This window comes from Eleginops maclovinus, chromosome 4 (assembly GCF_036324505.1).
Source record: "Eleginops maclovinus isolate JMC-PN-2008 ecotype Puerto Natales chromosome 4, JC_Emac_rtc_rv5, whole genome shotgun sequence".
Taxonomy (NCBI): domain Eukaryota; kingdom Metazoa; phylum Chordata; class Actinopteri; order Perciformes; family Eleginopidae; genus Eleginops; species Eleginops maclovinus.
The window spans coordinates 21,125,882-21,145,685 of record NC_086352.1 but is presented as its reverse complement, the minus strand read 5'-3'; the positions used below and the strand labels follow the sequence as shown (position 1 = coordinate 21,145,685).

General features: G+C 39.3%; 1 protein-coding gene across 3 annotated transcripts in view; it reads left to right on the top strand.

Annotated features, from left to right (window-relative positions):
* The window catches only part of LOC134863359 (protein diaphanous homolog 3-like), a 151,234-nt gene extending 135,469 nt beyond the window's left edge, over positions 1-15,765 (top strand). For all 3 annotated transcript variants that reach the window (XM_063881843.1, XM_063881844.1, XM_063881842.1), the window contains one exon: positions 14,225-15,765. In XM_063881843.1, coding sequence (XP_063737913.1) covers positions 14,225-14,580 — 356 coding nt within the window. In that variant the 3' untranslated portion in view covers positions 14,581-15,765. The remainder of the gene's footprint in view (positions 1-14,224) is intronic.
* The last annotated feature ends 4,039 nt before the right edge of the window (positions 15,766-19,804 follow it).

Here is a 19,804-nt window from a genome sequence, read left to right as displayed (position 1 = left end):
CAAGCCTGACTAACGTGTGATAAACTGCATTTGGGCAATAATAAGTATTTTTTATTACTAGCGTGATTCATTATGTAAAACATTTAGGATGTGTGCCCTAATTAGATGTTTTCCTCTTTGAACACCTGTTGCTTGTTAGAACTTATGGAATGTGCGCTCTGTCTCTCTCTCTCTGAAAGCAGGGGTGCAACCAGTTGAATTCCTCTGCATTTTTGCATAATTTCTTCTGCCGGAGCATGTTGTTACATTTATTAATGTGACATGTTGATTTACCAAGGCAAAACTCCCAGGCTGGGCTGTTGTCTTGGTTATAAATACTTTGCTTCACGGCAGTGTCCTGTACCATTATACAGCGGTTCCACTAGTCATTATCTGTTTGTGCCTTCACTTATGCAAAACACATTCCTCACAGATCAAAAAAAGTTTCATTTTTTATGTTTTTTTAGTATTTATTTTCAGTGGGTGTTTAGAGGGTTTTGTTTTCCTAAGATTGTTGTTGGGGTGATGTTAGGTTGTCATTTGTATTTTGGGTGAATATTTAAGTGCATTTCCTGGCTAGATTTTCTTTTTGCTAAATCATAATGAGGCCGCTATAGCTAAAAGAAACTGTCATTTAACAAACTTTCCAAAGTGACAGCAGACACACACACACACACACACACACACACACACACACACACACACACACACACACACACACACACACACACACACACACACACACACACACATTCCTACATTGCCCAGCTGTTTCATATCTCCTGTCTGATCAATGCTAGCGACAGACAAAAGCTCCAAAGCATCCCTGATTGTTCACAGACAGAGGGTGTTACATGCTGTCTTGGTGAATTGTCTTTTTCTGATGTTATTTACTTGTTTGTTTCCTCCTCAATTTCTTCTTTGTTCCTGTGTTTGTCTGGTGTGTGTTTGCTGATTGGTGTTGTGATAATTACAAGTAGGATTGTGCCGCAGGCGCTCCTGTTTGCTCTGATGTCTCACACTGAGCCATTGTTCTTTTCATTGGCTGATTAAAGAAAACAAACAGTGTTTTGTACATCTGATTGTTGAACAAATGGCACAACTGTGCAAGTTCATAATACAGTTGTGTATCTCTTGCTCTGACGATATATTCAATACACATCTCGATGAAGAGTAATATATTTCATAAAAGAAATAATTCAACACAACTTTAATCTTACCTCTGTTGATACAATCCCATGTGATGCTGCAATTTCACAAAGATTCAGATAGTTTGCTGCAAGTTGGAAGAACTTTTTGGGCTGGCTCTAGTTGAAAGTAGGATGTGCAGCCAAATGTTGAATTTGAATTGTTAATGGCAATGATATTATTATTTTCGAAATCCCACAGATTTATTGTAAATAGTATATTTTTGTAATGTTAAAGCTACATGTAATATTACGTGGACGGTTCATGTCACAGTTTAATCATAAATGTTGTTATAAACGTTCATATTCAGTTTGGACTAAATAAATTGTGTTTTTAAATCCTCCGCATTTGATCAAGGGGTGGTCAACACATGTTCTGAACTTTAACTGAGCTGACAAGACCGGCAGAAACAAGAGAGGAAACACACAAAGGGAAAGATATTATTAGCTGCTTTTTTGAAAATAGAGGGGTAAAAAAGAAAATATATGCCTGTCATATCAGGCTTTTCTGATATAGAAATGCCCGCATTGATTCAGCTGCGATTCCCTCCCGGCTTTGCCCTGATTCAAGCAGTTTGAATCAATGCAGCTGTATCTTAGACATTAAGCCCAGCACATCGATTCCAGTTGGTGAATCGTGACTGTGTGTGTGTGTGTGTGTGTGTGTGTGTGTGCGCGCGCGCGCGCACGCACGCACGCACATCTGCTTGCGTGTACAGTATCAACACACGTGTGTCGGCTTTGATTTCTCTCAAGGTTTTCATCAACGAGAAAGCTATGAATGTGAATTCAAAGTGTGACCATGTACAAAGAAGCAAATTACCCAAACACTTTCTGTTCCATATCTGTTTCGGTAGGTCAAGGTCAACATTACCACTGAACTAGCAAAACAATGTATTTTATGTAAAAGGAAACCACTTGTCAGCAGGACTTTTTGTGTAGTCTGATTGTGGATGGATGGATAGGTGCACATTTTATTTCAAGCCACTCTACTGTATCTTATAGTCAAAGCTTTTCCGTGCTGCAGCCCCTCTGCCAACCATTTACAATATTAACCCATTCTATTGTCCAAACAGCCGTTGAGTCTATGGCCGAGACTTAGAGCATGTCTGAGCGTAGATTGCTATGGGCCCCATGGGAGCTCTCAGAAGGAATGAGATGGATGACACACTTACAGTAAAGCCCTGCACCCTCCCTTAGGTCAGATCTGTTAACACTGCTTTTGTGCTAAACCATCAACACATGCACACAAATTACATAAATGTACTATAACAGTGATGGGATTTTTCTACACACTGGGAACTTCACTAAAATAATCATTTATTGCCTCTAATAACACATGTCTCTCGCGCTCACACACTAACGCACCCACACACATTCACACACACTGAGGTCAGTGCTACAGGTCCCACTCAGCTTGAAAGCGATCCCTAGGGTGTTTGCTAACAGCTGGCCACAAATTGGAGCTTCACTATTTAAATGTGTTTTTTCATCTGGTGAGGGTACACACCTCTGTGCAGCCCTGTATTGATTAAAATCAATATGGTCCAATCTCATCAACACCACTGTCCTTGGCCTGCTGATATGTCCTGCAGAGGACTCGGGGGTGGGGGGTGTGATGAACTACAGCTTTCTTTGAGCAAATCCATACCTCTCCAGGTGATTAAGCTAATATGTTTCCATAAGCCATGATGTGTACAATCTCATATTTCACCGCATCATTTTTCTGCGGCATCGATTAAAGGTTCATTGATTTGAACAAGGCTGGTCGGCCGTTAGTCCTAAGTGCATATGGAATAGGAAATTGACATGCGTTTGGCTACACACACTGTGCTGAATGTCAATATACGTGTGTTTGGGTTGTGTGTATCATTGTATGATCGTCAGTGGCATAGACCATTGAAGCATGTATTTTTAATTGCCAGGGCTGTGTAAGCGTTAGAGGAAGAGGCCCTTGGACAGAGGCTGACCCAAACTCAGCCATGCTGCCCTGTCACTTAATTTGTTTCCTCTCTGGCTGCTTCCCTCGCTCTCTTACCGTCTTTCTGTTACTCTCTGCGTTAGTCTGAGGGGTGCTAGCTGACCTTCACTGGGACATAGCCATGATTGTAATTGCATTGATATGTCAGTGGGATAACATGGTTGCAGGAGAGCATTGCCATATTAGCCTCAAAGCACTGTCGTGGTGCCTTGTGAATTTCTGCTGTCTTTTCACTGATGACTCACATAGTTGAACTGCAGGGAAGGAAGAGACAGGCCAACACGCACAGAACATTTTGCCAATTCAGGATTTCCTCTGGGGCTACTTGATGCTTAGGCAGTCCCTTACTTTGTTACTGTGTGAGCACTTAAAAAGCCATACAGTAGTTTGTGGAAATACATGTAGAGCCTGTGATGTGACCCCTCAGTTTGTTATGGGTTGTTCTGAAGTCTGGATGTGGACCCAACTCTTGTTGCTGTCTTTTTTATTTAGTGAAGCCAGAAAATCCATATTTGTCTCCACCTAACTATTTGACTTGTTTTGCACAGCAATTGCACAATCAGTTTTGTGGAAGCCTTTACTTTGAAGCAGCTATATGAATGGCTGTTAAAAAACAACACTTAAACGTGTCACTTAGTTTAAAATGATCTGATAATGTACTGAAGACTGCTTCCCTTCCCTGACAGCCCTTAATGTCAAGATGTACAAATGTTAAATTAAATTTATTTAGTTATTTATTTATTTGATGTCACCATCACTCTGTCTTACACCATCTTGGCCTGTTTTATTTCTAGTATGGGTTGATTTGATCTAATTTTTTTCCTGCCAACTGGTGGGTGGCTTCTGCCCACAGGCTCTTGATGTGTGTGTCATGTTTATTCATCAAAGATTATATCTGAAATCAAGTGGAAGCATTAGCATATCGTAAATTTCAGTGTGTAGATAAAATATAATGCCCTTGTTGTGTATCGGTAAGTCTGCCTAGTCCTCATGAATATTGTCATCTTAACCTACATTTTTGATTAACCTGATAATTCCTCCTATCACTCTGCAATAAAAAACATTCAAAAATTGCAATTTGGCCTAACTAGGGGTGAAACATGAACCAGTAATTGAATTAAAAAATAATAATCTTAAACTATGTTTTCTACACTAAAGTGGAATCATCTTTTGGAAGCAGGAAATCTAGAAAGGCTTTTCATGATGAACTGCATATCAGTCAATATAGACTGATATATAGAGTCATTCTGCCCCCTACATTTGGTTTAGTTTAACCAAATGTGATATATCACTAGCAACATTATGTGCTATGCACTCCGATATAAACCCACTGCTTTCCATTTGTTAGCAGCATTTTCATTGAATGCACTTTTAGGCAAATTAGCATGTTAGATATGCTTGAAATACCCTTATGAAATAAAAAATATCTAAATAAATATGTTCCCATACAAAGCCTATCCAGGGCTGCTATAAGCATTGCTATAAGCATGTTGAGGCTGAACCTCATACTATTCACACAGTGGGGATCATTTTTGTGACTTGTTCTGTCAGAATTAGGCCGCTTGGCCGTCTTTCTGCATCCTGTCAAATCCCATGCTGTTTCACTCACTTTTCATATGAAGAAACTGGGTCCATTGTGCTGAAGGAACGATATACAGATCCATCCCTTCTCTGGTGGTCTGTGTGTTTCCCTAAGAAAAAATGAGGTTGAAGGATAGCTTAAAGTTGAGAGTTAACGTAGCAATAAAGGAGAAAGAGTTGCAGACAGCAAGTGACAATAAGGAAGCCAATGAGATAAAGAAAGAAGTGTGCATTGGTTTGAAAGAGAGAGAGAGCAAAACCTGTGTTGATGGAGACAAGCTGGTTACCAGATGGGTTTTGTCAGAGATAGAAGGGAACAGAGAAAGGGAAATGGTTAAGAGATGGAGGCTGATGTGGCTGTCTGTAATGCGATATGGCAGATGCGATTTTATTTTTAGGACACAAGGCCCCAGAACGATAGGTTTTATAGGGTTTTGAGTGGGTTGATCTTTTTAAATATTCAACTTCAATGAAATATGGAGCATGACTCCGGGCTGTTTGGAATTCATAAGTCTGTTTGGCAGGACTGGCCCTGCATATTGAGAGCTGTCAGAGTTGGCCTGAGTGTTAAACACAAGCCCTGCGCTGGCAGTGGAAACAAAGAAACACCTCAGACGGGCTACAAAAGAGACAAAGAATGGAAATCTTCGCTTGGAGTTTAAAATATTAAATTACCTTTTGATGTCATGACAGTGTGTGAAACTGCATTTTATCGTGAAGTGTTGAACATTGCTTCAATGCTCTGGTGTTGCCAAACAAACATTCAAGGGTATTACTCAAGAATTAACAACAACCTTGGCTGAATAAAACTGACTTAAATTCATACAATTTAGTATCTAAATAGTAACCATTCTAAGAAACAATATTAAGAATCCAGTTAGATATTCAATGCCAGGCTTTGGCCCTTGACAGTTTTATTGATGCTAAGGACACAGTCATTACTAACAAAGTATTGATGTTTAATAGTCATTCGCACCTGTAAAAGCTTGAATACATGACATGAATTATAATGAATGGACTGGTTATAACCTTCCTCAATGTTTTGCAAAGGATAGAAAAATGGATGTAAAAACACAGATTTCCCATAACATTTGATTTGTATTCATATTGACCTTAAACATGTCTAGCAGTGGCTCAGTCAGTAGGGGCTTGGACTGGGAATCGTAGGGTCGCCGGTTCAAGTCCCCGAACAGACTTGAAATATGGAAAGTGGACTGCTACTTGGAGAGGTCCCAGTTCACCTCCTAGGCCCTGCTGTGGTGCCCTTGAGCAAGGCACCGGACACCTCCAATCCCCCCTCCCCATTGCTCCCCGGGCGCTGCACAATAGCTGCCCACTGCTCCTAGCACTAGGATGGGTTAAATGCAGAGGACCAATTTCACTGTGTGTGCTCTGCTGTGTGCATGTATGTGACTAATAAAGAGGGTTTCATCCTCCGATTCTATCTATCTATCTACATAGTTTTGAGTTTTTAAGAAATCCAGCACAATTTATTAATGATTGTGGAGGAAGCTGAACATGTTTTTATGATATAGAATTATGCAGTTTTTGCATAATACACTGCAGTCTGTGTTTACAACTCAACTTCTCAGTCCACCAGTTCATTAATCCATGGTACAGATTTATTGAAAGCTAACAGACAAATATGTGTTTCTGTCTGTTTGTCTGTCTGCGGATGCTTTCGTGAGTGCGTTACAGCTTCGTGTCTGGAGGCATGTGAAGAATCAATATTTTACCCTCCCAGTGTGACAGGTGTACACGCTGGAGAAAGCAGCTAATAGAATCCCTTACTTAGTGTGAAGCCACTGAGGAAAAAATACATATGCATTAGACTGCTGCTGCTGTGGATCTTTACCAGCAGTAACCAGACAAACAACAACAGGTAGCAGTGCCTGAGACCAAGACATGTTTAATTCATGCTAGAGGCAACAGAGTTCACTGGCTGTGCACCTGTATCAGTGAAATAGCCTATGCTTATTAGAAAAGGACTGTGCATACGTGTTTACTTCTACAAATTGATGTTTGTCTGTCAGGCTGTCTCGTTGGGTTTTTGTGTGATGTCTGCTTTTATGGGTTTATGAGTGGTAGACCGAGAGAAATAGTACAGACACAGAAACCCCAGGAAGTGATGCTGTCCCTGTACGAGGAAACATTCTCAGTCCATTACCCTGCATGTAGGTATAATTAGAGTAAAGCAGGACTAAGAGCCCGGGCTGCTAAGACCATCTGCCAGGTGTATTTCCTCTTTGTAATACAGGCAGACAGATGTGTTTATAGGATCATACCTCTTTTTAGATTTTTTACCCCATTAAATTCATGCTGCACATTTGTATAATCACTGACCATGGCACAGTACAGCGGGTTATTAGGATTATGACTGCATTTTAATAACTTGCAGAGATGTAAAACTTGAGATCGGTAATTTACAATACTGAAAATCATGTTGCTTTTTTTCTTCAGAGTTATGTTGGCAGTGAAGTTAAAAGCGAGACAAGTCATTATTTTTTGGAATATCCTTCTCTTTTTTTTTTATATAACTTAAAGTTGTATTTATTTTCCCCAAAAAGCACAGTGCAATAGTGTCATTATATCTGGTTTGTGTATGGTAAACACAGCAGGCAGACTATAATGAGAATACAAGTTTGCTGTGACATTAATTGGGTTACCAGCATTTATGTAACCTTTAATTAGGCAGAGTTATGTATACACTATATTGGGTTCATTGAAGATCAGCTGTCAATCAAAGAAAGAGCCTGTAAAGGCCACTAGAATGAACTTGTAATGACAACTGTTTTAGATGTCCGATGCCTGGTTAATGTCACTTTGCAAGTCTTGACAGTGGTGTGGTCCAAAAATTAGACAATTTGTATTGTTTATTCTAATTGTATTTTTAAAAGAACATCCTGTGCAGCGTGAGCGAGTAGAGAGTATAGCATAGCAGCACTAGTGGCAGTTGAACCAGGCTCACTTTTGAGGCATTGTTGGAAGCACCAAGGCGTGCTAACGCAATGTCATGCTTGGCTGCCGCTCACAGTGGCTGGGGTTCACACTGAGGGGCAGAAGACTTGAGGGACATCCAGCTCAGCCCTTTCCTTTCCTCCTTGTTGCCCTTTTTGGTTTTAAGCGGTAAACCACCCCAACACCCCTGCCCACTCCCCGCTCACTTGTCATCTACACTTGATTTTAATATGATTCAATCATGTCTGCTTAGGAATAGGAAGGGAAATTTGTTGACATGTGTTTATGAGTTTCTCCCTTAAGTACACATTTGTGCTTGTGCACAGACCGTATCCAGTTAAATAATATTTATGATCACTATGGATTTGTTTGTAGGTGAGTCATAAAGGGTGCCCTATAAATGTCAAGAAACTGTCCCCACTCTCCTTTGAACCAGTCTGGTTGTTATCCAGGCTCCACTCATAGATTACCTATTAGGATGTGCTTGTCACCTTTATATGTTTTGTTGGTTTGTAGCTCAGGGATTTTGCACTTGAAACAACAGGATAATTTGTCTCCAAAATGTTTTAAGACAAATAAAAGTCTCTCTGCTTTTGTAAGCATTATTCAAAAGACACTTGAGCAGAACATTTTGCTAAAAATGAGCTTTAAGCGTCACAAATGACCTATTGTAGTGGTGATTGAGAAGGGCCAACACGGCTGATCATCACTGTCACTAAATCAAAAAACATTTCCAGCACGCTTGTTAAGATGTATTGCTTGCCCTTAGGGTTTTTAATAAGGACTATTTTTAATCAAAAAATAATACTTTATTTTCAATTAATCTGTCTGTTATTATCAATGTAATAATCACTCCCAGAGCTAAATGTGACATCATGACATTTTTCAAAAAACTATTGTATTAAAATGATAATCATAAAAAATATGGCTGAGCATTAATCGAAATGTTATCTAATTAGCAATATGGTAGTCTTTATATATGGTAAATGTAATATGAGGCTCAAAATACCATTTTAATTTAATATATATTGTTATGCTGTAGAGATCTTCACAAGTACACATTATTTTTAAAGACTTAGAATCAAAATCTTTGTTCGGTGCAGATCTTGCAAATATGCCACAATTATTTTAATATGTTTTTCAATGAAATTGAGCATAATTGTGTAACAAATAGTAATTCCCTCAGACATGATCATACAATCACAATTATATATTTTCTACCTTCATAAAAAATCAGAAAAAAATCTTCATGTTCTGCATTTTCGCCAAATAAAATACATGATCAATTACCAAAAAGGACATTCACCCTAATTGCTCCCTTTATATCACATCAAGCCTCACGGAAGCTCCTCAAAGTAAATGCCATTATGAAGCATACATTGTTGTGGTGACATAAAAACATATAAAAGGACAGAAAAGCCAGACATGAATACATCCTTCTAAAGGCTTTCAAATAATATTTCTTTTTCACTAATACTATGATCTATTTTTCTGTGTTTGGAAAGATATTTTGGGTTGTTAAAATAAGGGAGAGTAAGGACAGAGGAGAGGGTGAGTCAAATCACGGCTCAACAAAGACAAATCACTTTGATATGCATTAGAGCAGGACAGGCTTCAGTTACCTATAACACTGCTGGTTTTTGCATTACCTACAGGGAGTATTATAGTGCTCGTTCAACTATCCATCCCCACACCTCTTATTTTTTCTTTCTTTGTCTCCCTATTACTCCGTCTTTTTTTGTACTCCATTTATTCTGCTCCTAATCACAATCATTGCCTTCAAATCATTCCACTGTCTTGAGGTTCCCTATCTTGTCATCCTTTTTCCCTCATCCTCCTTCCAATCTACTTTCATTGCTTCTTGTCTCTCCTTGTTTTTATCCTGTCGGCTGTTCTCCTGTGTGAACGAGAAGCTAGGCAGAGCGCTCAGCACACACACAGTTAACTAGGACGAACAAGCAAGGGACAAACCTTCAATGACTGGTGTGTTGCCAGGTAATGATCTTTAATTACAGCCATCCTAATGCACACAGGCAGGCTAACAAGCTGTCTGCTAGCTTTTATCTTTTACAAGGCTCACTGGGGGACATTGGAGCATCACACACGTTTATGACACCAGACATTTTCAACTCTTAAATATAGCTCTCCTCCGCACGTCTCCTTTCTCTATACACAATCACCATAAAACATAGTCCCTACTGCAAAGAACACACACAGTGTTTGCAAGCGTTTGCATCCTCAGTGGTGATGTGCAGCCGTCCATTAGATGAGAGGCAGTTGTGACTTGCATCCCTACTCACTGAATCAACAATTAAAGTAATCACTGCATAATCCTAGTTTAAATGAATTCCATATTTTTGACCTGATAATTATACTGTTCACTGGCCTCAGATATTCCACTTGTAGATTTAAAAAAAAAAACGGGACCTAAAGTAATCATTAGACAGAACATGCAGCAAACTGCCAAGCCAAACTAGATGTGTTGTGATTTATGGCGGGTGTAGAAGGGTTTGTTTGATCTATCTAATTTCAACTTGTTGTGTCAGTCACTCTGCAGAGAAAAAAAGCCTGTATTTTTGCGAGTCTGCACGACTGCTCTCTTCTTAAAGTGATCAAATACTGCAAACTTCATAAGAGTGGAGAGAGGGGGAGGGAGTGAGAGATGAGAGGCAAGGCTCATCTGCATCGGTATTAGAAGTGGCAAATGCAAATGGACTAAATGATCTGACAAGAGGAAAATGTGAATTCCTCTCTGCAGTTATTTGCAGATAGAGAAAAATAGAAACCATTTGCATTGGACAGTGCCTTTCACATTCTTACGAAATGCCATCCTATCAGACATTTAATAAGCCACCATGGGCCCATTTTGAAATTCCTGATGATATTCTCACACCATCAGAGCAGTGATTTGTCTGCTTTGTTTGAGATGTTCCTTGCCCAAGATGCAACGGAACCAGCACCAGAAGCTGATTAAAAGGCTGTGTGCTCTAAGACTCCGTTTAGAGGCACTTTTTAAAGAAAAGCTGAGAGCGAGCAGAGACACAAGAAGCTCAGTCTGTGGGCTTTTTTTGCATAATTGTTTTCAATGTTGTTTTTTTTATTTTCTGTCCTCCAGCTAAGTTAAGGAAAGCAACAGACTGAGGACTGTGATAGAGTGGTAGTTTAAAACAATCGTCTTGTGTTTGTTTTTTTCCAGACAGAAAACACCAATCTCCTGACTTTCTCATGTGTTGACTGCTTTTCTCCAATCTCTTAAAAGCTCTTCATGTAGATCAGTTCATTGTCACCACAATGGTGGCAGGTGGTGAAGCTTTAACAGTCAGTGAAAGAAAAAGACAGACAAGCACTGCTGCAGTCCAGACCTCCCTTTCTGTTTCTCTGCTGAGGCTCCCTCCCTAAGCCTGTCTGCTTACTAACTTCTGCTAAACTTCAAGAGAGAAGTGGAGGAGGGAGGAGGAGAGAGATGAGTAAAAGCTCATCTGCATCAGTTGAAGCAGCAAATATAAGTGGAGCAAATGATCTTAAATGGGGAAATGTGAACTTCTTTTTGCTGCTCTTCGCAGATGGTATGAAGAAATACTTTTTACACACATAGAAAGTTTTCTAAAGAAATGCTATGGAAGCTAGCTACCAACAAAGTTAACACCAAACCTTTCCTTCCTAACTTCTATCAAAGGTCAAAGGTGATAACTGAAGCAATACGCAATTTTATTTACAATGTAATGCACCCATTTGGTGCTGGATTTAGATGGATGATATTGACCCTGAAAGTTTGGTAAACAATATCCCAGTTGCCAACATTTAAATGAAAAATGCATCCCTTTGGGGACTGTCCAAAATGTTGTCCTATTTTGTCGATGTTTATTGTTAACTCCACCCATGTTTTTTCATCAAGGTCTCCTTACAAGTGTTTGCATGAAATCTAATTCATTATTTCAAATAATGCCACTTGGGTCAGACTGGTGTAGTGTGCTGAACACTATTAGTTTGAAAATATTAAAAGAAATCTTGAAATAAGCTACACAAACCCACGCAGCTCAGTCCTGCATCACAGCTCAAGGCTATATTAACCTCTATCAGGACAACACAAGTTTGTCTGTGAACGAACTGTCTGCGATCCGGTGGAATTGTGGGTAATGTATGTGCCTTGTTTTGACATTAAAAGAGAATGCTTGGAATAAGAAATCTATTGTTCTGCTGCATCAGTTTTTATACTTTTTAAACCGTCAATTGTGTGTCCGACAGTGGAGTACTCTTTTAACAGTTGATAGTGTGGAAGTAGATAGAATTTTGTAGGGGACTTTTTGTACCTGCTCCCTGAAATAAGACGTTTCTAGTTAGGTTGATGCCAGTTCAAAATCAAACACAAATTCTACGTGAAGTTGATATGGATCAGATTGCCCGTCACGTGTCTAAGTCTGTGTCTGCCGGAGAGGGATAAATGCACAGCATGTGTTTAATAAAGATTTTGTCTCCACAAGCCAATTGAATGGTTCTATAAAACCAGTGTCAGTTGCTTGTTAAAGGAGTACAACCTGGGAGATGAGGCATGTTATATATCCCAGACGTGTTTAACAGCAGAGATAAAGGCATATTTTGAGAAGCTAGTGAAGCTTCAAAGGAAGGGGCAACAGGTGTCGCAGGAGGTGTCAGAAGACACTGAAATTGTTGGACTTTGATCACGCTCACCACTGAAGGACAGAGCCCTTTATGTAAAAATAAATGCACTTTCAGATAAAAGTTTTACAGAAATGTGGGTTTTAGAATTTCCTTTTGAAGTCTATACGTCTGGATACAGTATTTTCTATTCCCAACCAGTAAATCATTACAGGTTCACGCAGAGCAGGAAAATTGTTAAATTATAATTAATGCTAATAAATGCTAAAATAAACATCAATTCAAAGATGTCTGAAATTTGACAAAAACTGATTATACTCGCTTGTATTTTCTATTTTTTTTTTTTTTTTTTTTTAAGTGTAAACAAGATATTAAAATGCAAATTGCTGTCACCACAATTGATAGTTTTCACAACACCAGACATTGTGTTATTTGTAACAAATGTGTGTTTGTGGGGCATCGCCTGATGGAGCACAAAGCAACAGGCCTGTGGGGGGAGATGACAGGTTTTAGGAGGGAGGGAGAGGAACAGGACATAATCGGGGAGCGTTGAGCAAGAGGAGTGACAGTGGGGAATAATTGTCCTCTTTTAAAAATGTATACTGCAACAACTGGAAAAGAGAGCAAAAAAGAGTGAGATAATGAGAGGGGACTTGGATGTTTAACTGTGGTAAATGTTCAGTCACAGCAACAAGGCAACACACTCTGCTCATTTCATCCTTTTAAAATCCACCGCTGCCTCTTGTTTGCCTAACAAGCTTTTGTGTGAATGTGCCAGAGTCTGTGTGTGCGTGTGATCGCTGGATTTCTTTGCTTAATTTTGCAGTCGGTTCATTCCTGTCTGCTCACTTTACTCCCTTTATCCTTATTTATTTGTCAGAGGTTGTGTTCAGGGACGTTCCTTGTCATTCGTCAGCGTGGCCCATAAAACACACTGTCATGACTGACTGGCCACGCTCCAAACTCATTACCGATTGGCTGACAGAGCGGGTCGCTCTGTTCTGCTCTGCTGTGTTTGACTCCTGTTTGCCAGACATTTCAGGCTCAGGAAACTTTAAATGCGGTGGTGTCTTTCCTCGCGCCACTCCTCTCAGCCTCCCGCTCAAGGTCACATGAATATGGATTTACCCTCTCCTTCTAGCACACACATACTGATGATGAAGTCTAAGATCTACTCAGAGTGATTATAATTCAGGACGTAGGTCTGATCCGGGCTGTCACTCTGTTACACTGTCTGTCTGGGGGTGTGTTTTAAGTCGGAAACTGGGGGGGAGGGTGGGAGAGGAGAGCGAGGGGAGGGGGAGGTAAGAGCAAAAAGAAAGATGAAGAGGGCTACTGTAGGAGCAGAGCACTGAGATGAAGAACGGAGGAAGGAGAATGGATGATGATGGTGGAATCAGGGGAGATGGAGCCGGGTGGGAGGGTGTCATGTAAGAGAAAAGGAAAGAGACTAGGAGATTGGAAAAGGGCGACGCACACGGTTATTGAGTTTCTATTACGGTTGATCAGCAGTATCCATTTCATCATATTGAGCTTGCTGCATGCCACAGTCTGCTGCTGAAAATCTGTCCTCATCAGTGTTTGTATACACACAGTAGCCTCTGTGGTGTGTGATTGTTATGTGTATTCATCCAGACTAACAGTGTGCACATTGAGCTCGTGTGTACACGTGAACCTGTGTTTTGTTATGCATTCGCCTGCTAAAGTGCTTTTTCAAACTTTTCTAATGGTTTTTGTTTTCATTTTATTATTGTTTTACCTTGCTTGCTTGCTTGCTTTAAAAAAATATGTTTTGTGTCTTTGTTTGTAATTTAATCTCTGATCTGATTATCCCTTGTTTCAGTTCACTTAAAAGAAGTCTCTTCTCCTCGCCCTCCTCCTTCATGCTCACTGCTTTGTCTCTTTGTGTTTTTATTCACAGAGAACAACAGGGCACCTTTACAAAGGTCTCGCTCTCGGCAGAATATGAATTTGGGTTCAGCGGTGATCAAAGCGCCCCCTCCCAAGGAGGACCACAATGAATCTGATGGTCATCCATCTTCGGCTCGAGCAAAGGAGTCTGGCCGCAGGTACAGGAACAACCCGGCTCAGAGCCACTGGTTGGACAGAGAGAGGGTGGTGGACAGAGAGACGGTGAAGAAAACTGAGAAAGAGATGGAGGTGGTAAAAGAGCCTCCATCCCGTAAGCTGTCCTCCACTGATGCTGCGGTCAACAGCTGTAGCACCAACGGAGAGTCCGATGTGGAGGCTCTCCTGGCCAAACTCAGGGCCTTGTGAGGTTTGTTTTTACATTAGCTCTGAATTAGCAAATATTTACAGCTGACTGTTTTTACCTGCAGATATTAACAACTGAATGTGACCAAAAAGATTACTTCATCAATTCATTAATTCACCGAAAATTATTATGAAGGGTTTATGAAGTATAAAGTAGTAGCGTAATTAAAATTAAGATTTAGATTCAGCTAACCAAACAAAGATACTTTTTAAGAGCTTTATAGAAATATGTTTGTATCAAAATTCAATTTGACGCTAAAAGGAACTTAAGGCATGTAGAGTTCAGATAGATGGTCAAACAGAAGGATACGTCAAGCAGATAATATATTACAAAAGTTGTTATTTAATAAAAACACTTCAGCATGTCATACATTAAATCAGAGAACATCCGGCCAAAATACGAGAAGAAGACTCTCGAACATGACCTTGTAAAGTGCACCGCCCCAAAGCTTTTGGCTATCATTTATATCTTCCAGAAAAATGGAATAAAACAATCATACTAAAACATGCGATATAGCTAAGCACTTTTTTGTAATCCAGAAGTATGCAATTTCACATATAAATGACTGCTGTTTCCTAAAATGCTTACACATCTGTATCTTATTATCTTACCGGTAGTTTAGTTTGCGATGGATGTTACCATTTAAAGACGTAAAGCTAATTTCTGCTTTTTATTACTTTCCTTATTTAATTATCCTCCTTTGTCTTTTTGTGTTCTTGTGTGAGTCCTTTCCATCCTGTGAGGGGGTGTCTTTTATATTCAAAGCATTGATCCAATTGTTTGTATTATCTAAAAATAAAAAATCCCCCAAATATGTATTCTATAAAACTATAAATATACACAAACGATGCAAGTAATGACATATGATTGTATGATGTGTTAGAGTTATAAGATATATTAGTTGATTTTTATTGTACTCCATATCTGTCACCTGTGTCATTGATCGCGAGAAAATCTCTACACAGAGAGAAAAGTCTGCAGAAAGGGAACGGTGTCGGAGAGTCTTTTTTTCACAATGTGGCATGAAGAAAAACAAGATATTCCATCCAAAATGTAACCAGAATTGATACTGCTTGTTTCTCCAACATTCCCACCAAAATTACTCACATTTGTACCTTTTATTTGCTCACTTTTATAGTCCCATTTGCAATAAACTGAAGAAAGAAAAACATTTCTGTTGTCATTTTCATAAATTACAAAAGCTTCCAACTGAAATTAATATCATGTTTGTTTAGCCGTTAGGAATTATTCATGTTTGTTGTGTTCTCAGTGTAGAAACACAGATCACGCCCTTGTTTTTGGCTGCCTTTAAAAATATGCATTGATCAAGTATACGACTTCATGGAAAAGAAAAATGACTTTTTTATTCAGCTTTCAGTTTATGCTTTTAATTGTGATGAAGATGTATCTGGAATGAGTTAGCAGCTGTTGAAAAGGGATGAAGAATACACTTCTTCATTGGAGATGTCATAAGAAAATCAACACAGGTCCAAAGGGCTCAGAGCATCTGTGTCCAAACTTTCTTGAAATTGTGTTCAAGTCATCACAATATCTTCTTCACCTGTACGGTTTCTTAATGCATCAGCTTTGTTGAGTGTGATATACATTTCATAATTTCATCATCACTGCTTAAGTAGGGCGATCAGCTGCTGGTAGACAACGGTAAGTGTCCATGCTTCTCTGTTGTTGCTTCAGTGGTCACTATCACGGACTTCCTTGAACCTGTGAAGACCTTTGTATGACCCTCTGATTCACTTTTCATATGTTATAATCGGGCTCTACTAAAACGTATTGCCTTGTTTGGACAGCGTAAAGATACCATACATCCGTGTCCTTGTAGAAGTTTCTGTTGTTGTAACTCAGTTCACAAATTGCTATATAATGAGTGGATTTGCTCATAAAATTCTCCATAATCATATGAACACATAATAAAAAAGCCAGATTTATTATGATCGGTGCATCTGCATTGTTAAATGTTCTAAATAAAAGTAACACCTGACTCAAAGCTTGTGAAAAGCATGTGTGAGCCTTTATCGCTGGCATTTATTCAGTAAACAAGACATTAAAAAGGCATTGCGCTAAGCATATGCCTCTTTTGAAGCATAAATGAATTTTACATAAATGTACGATAGAGAAAAATCAAATAGTCCCATATAATGTAGACCGAAATGACACACTTTCTGACCAGGTGTGCTCGTACAACCCAGCAGCTGGTCAAAACCTTCTATACCACTGAGAGCAACACCACTGTCCCTCTGGAGCCGAGCCAGATACAAACAATCCACGGTGATGCACCCAGAGGTTTGGGAGAGTGTGAGATTGTTGTTGCTCCGTCTGTGGCCTTGGTTCAGCTGGTGCTGGCAGTGTACGTGTTTTACAATCAAATCACTTTCTATAGAAACCTCTGTTTGGTCACCTTCAGTGCGTCAGCTTTTTGTAAGACCGATGCCTCGGCTTCAGAAGAGAGTTCATTTGTTGAGTTGTGTATATATATATATATATATATATATATAGATCTATATACTGTATATATAAAGTTTCTCTCCAGTTTCCTGAATATTTATCTCTGAGATTGTGTGTAGGTGTTCTCCTTTGGTTAACATGACATTTATGATGGCTTTTTTACAAGTTAATTACTGCCTCTGATTTACACCTGATTTATAATGAATGTAGTATGCATTCCATCTGTTTTGTTTGCAGAAATGTGCACTGTATAGTAATTTAAAAAAAACATTGTTCTATTGGATGTCATATATGACATGTGGTTGTCAAGTAAGAAAACTGTCTAATTGGTAACATTAAATGATAAGCAGGAGTACATGTTCTCCACAGTATTAGCCTGGAGCTTCATTCATTTTGACAATACATCTTTAATTGCCTGCTTGCGTTCAAGCTCTAAAAAAAGAATTACCTTTTCTTACTGCATCTGTGCAGCCCTTTGTGTTTGAGAGGAAAGCAAGGACATGACCAGCTATATGCACAGACACTGGAAATGTAGAGGAGAAATTAGTGCATAAGGAGGGTAGGTCCTTGTTATGCTGAGGGAGCCTTCATTACTCACAGGCCTGTGTTCCAGACATGAGGTTTATCTATCGGCCTAATAAAGTGGAGCTCAACATATTGTGTAGCAGATTGCAATCTGGTCTTCTTTGATTGGAGATGAAGTTAAAATGCATGGAGGAGGAAGGAAAGTACAGAGCAGATCAACAGATTTTTCGCTATTTCTTTTCCCCATGAGTCAAAGCTCTCTGCTGTATACATCATTTTGTCGAGTTTTATGGTGCAAAAATCACTTTCTATGTTCAGGTTGTTAGACAGAATCATTTTGTAATCTACTGCTGCGGTGTCAGCCACAGTTATAGAGAGTTGTTAGGAAGAAAGTAGCCATCCAGCCCTGTCTCCTACAAAATATGTTGAAATGCTTCTAATTTGTGGTGCCAAACATCTTTTGGTGGAAATGTTACAGCTGCCTGAATCACACTCATGGACAACAGCTTTTACAAACCACAAAGCATGGTGTTTCCACATTGTTGGTACAGTCTACATAGTGAAAGCAGCTTCAATTTTGTGTCAGTGTTTACTCTAGAGGCATTCAGTCACACTACTGTGCGAACACTGCACTCATTCACTGTAGTTAGCCATGTAAGACTGTAGCAAATTCACTCGTAGCCTAACAGGATTCTTTAGATCGCAGCTCAGCGAGTGAATTGTGGGTTGTCACATTGCCTTTGTGGACTGATTATTGTTTGAAATTAAATCCAAATTCATCATACATCTGTTAGATGATCTGTTGAACTGAAAAACTAAAATTTGGAGAGGTTGTATGCCTTGCCATTTGTTCCTGGAATCTATGATGTCTGTCTGGCAACTGCTCCCAGCTAAGAAATAGTCTAGCACATCACCCTCATTTCTCCATGTCTTTTGACGCCCCACTGTCTTAACGTTTATGATCTAAAAGAAATATTGTAGCAATTGCCCTGTTTATCAAACCAAAAATCCTTGAGCTCTCCCAAAACTTTTTCCCTCCACTTATAATAAATTGAAGTGCTCAGAGAACAGAGTTTTTGCCTTTAACATGTGCTTCATTGTGGCAATGCAGTACAGAGCATCACTGTGGCAGGACCTGACTAATCGCTGAAGAGCGACAGAGTCACCTTGTAGCTGGGCTCAGATCCAGGAAAAGACAGCTCTGGTGGTAACCAACACCCTAATAGTGTCATTCAGGGACAAATCTGGCTCTCATTGTTCTCCTCCGTTAATAGATCAGACCAGACGAAATGTTCATGTCTGTGCAAAGTGCTTATGCAGTGTTTGTGGTTGAACACTTAAATCAACAATGGATTTTCCCACCTTCTTAATTATTCTTCCCCCATACCTGTCTGCAGCCTTCTGTTGCAGCAGTGTAACCCTCTATCCTTCTCACTGGGGCTCCATCTGTCCCTGCAGGTGTTTCTGATGTGTGTCTTGTCTGTATTTCTTTGATCACTGTTGTATTACACCAGTGTACAGTTTGGCCCTTTCTCACTTCTTTGTCTTTGTTGTTCTGTCTCACAGAGATGTTTTGTTGATGTTTTTCTTGTTAAAAAAGCATGAAAGACAGAATACTTATCCCTCGCCGCTTTTCAAACAAATAGCACGTATTTGGCAATCATGTAAAATGTCTCAACAGATCGAATATCTTGCTATCCATCCCAATGCACTAATTTACTCCCTCTTGAAACAGCTGAATGGTATCCATCTGTCTTAACATTCTGCGCGTAGTCACTACAAATTAGTATTTATTGGTTGTTTCTTGATAGTTAAATAAGTTTGGCTTGCAGGAGTGGAGACAGACTTCCATCCTGCATGAACAAAAAAAGGAATATAGAAGAGGAGACGGATCAATAAAGTCAATAATACTGCAGATGAGATTAAAAACGTTGGCTAAATCCATGATCATCACTTCTGCATGTTTCTGAAAACACCTCATGTTCTGATAAACTACGATTATTATGTGTTGCAATAATAACCAAAGTGCTTGAAAACAAAAAAATGTTCATCTGAAACAGGTTCTGAATTTTTCATATTAAATACTCTTGATTAAAAAAATAAAAGCTCACCATCTTTGGAGTTGTAGTCGTACAAAAACAACATCATTTTAGACAAAAAAATGTTTTCGATCAAAGACTGAGTGACAGTCCAGGAGAGGATCTGCGGTGTGTTTTTGTTTCTATAGCGGTACATAGT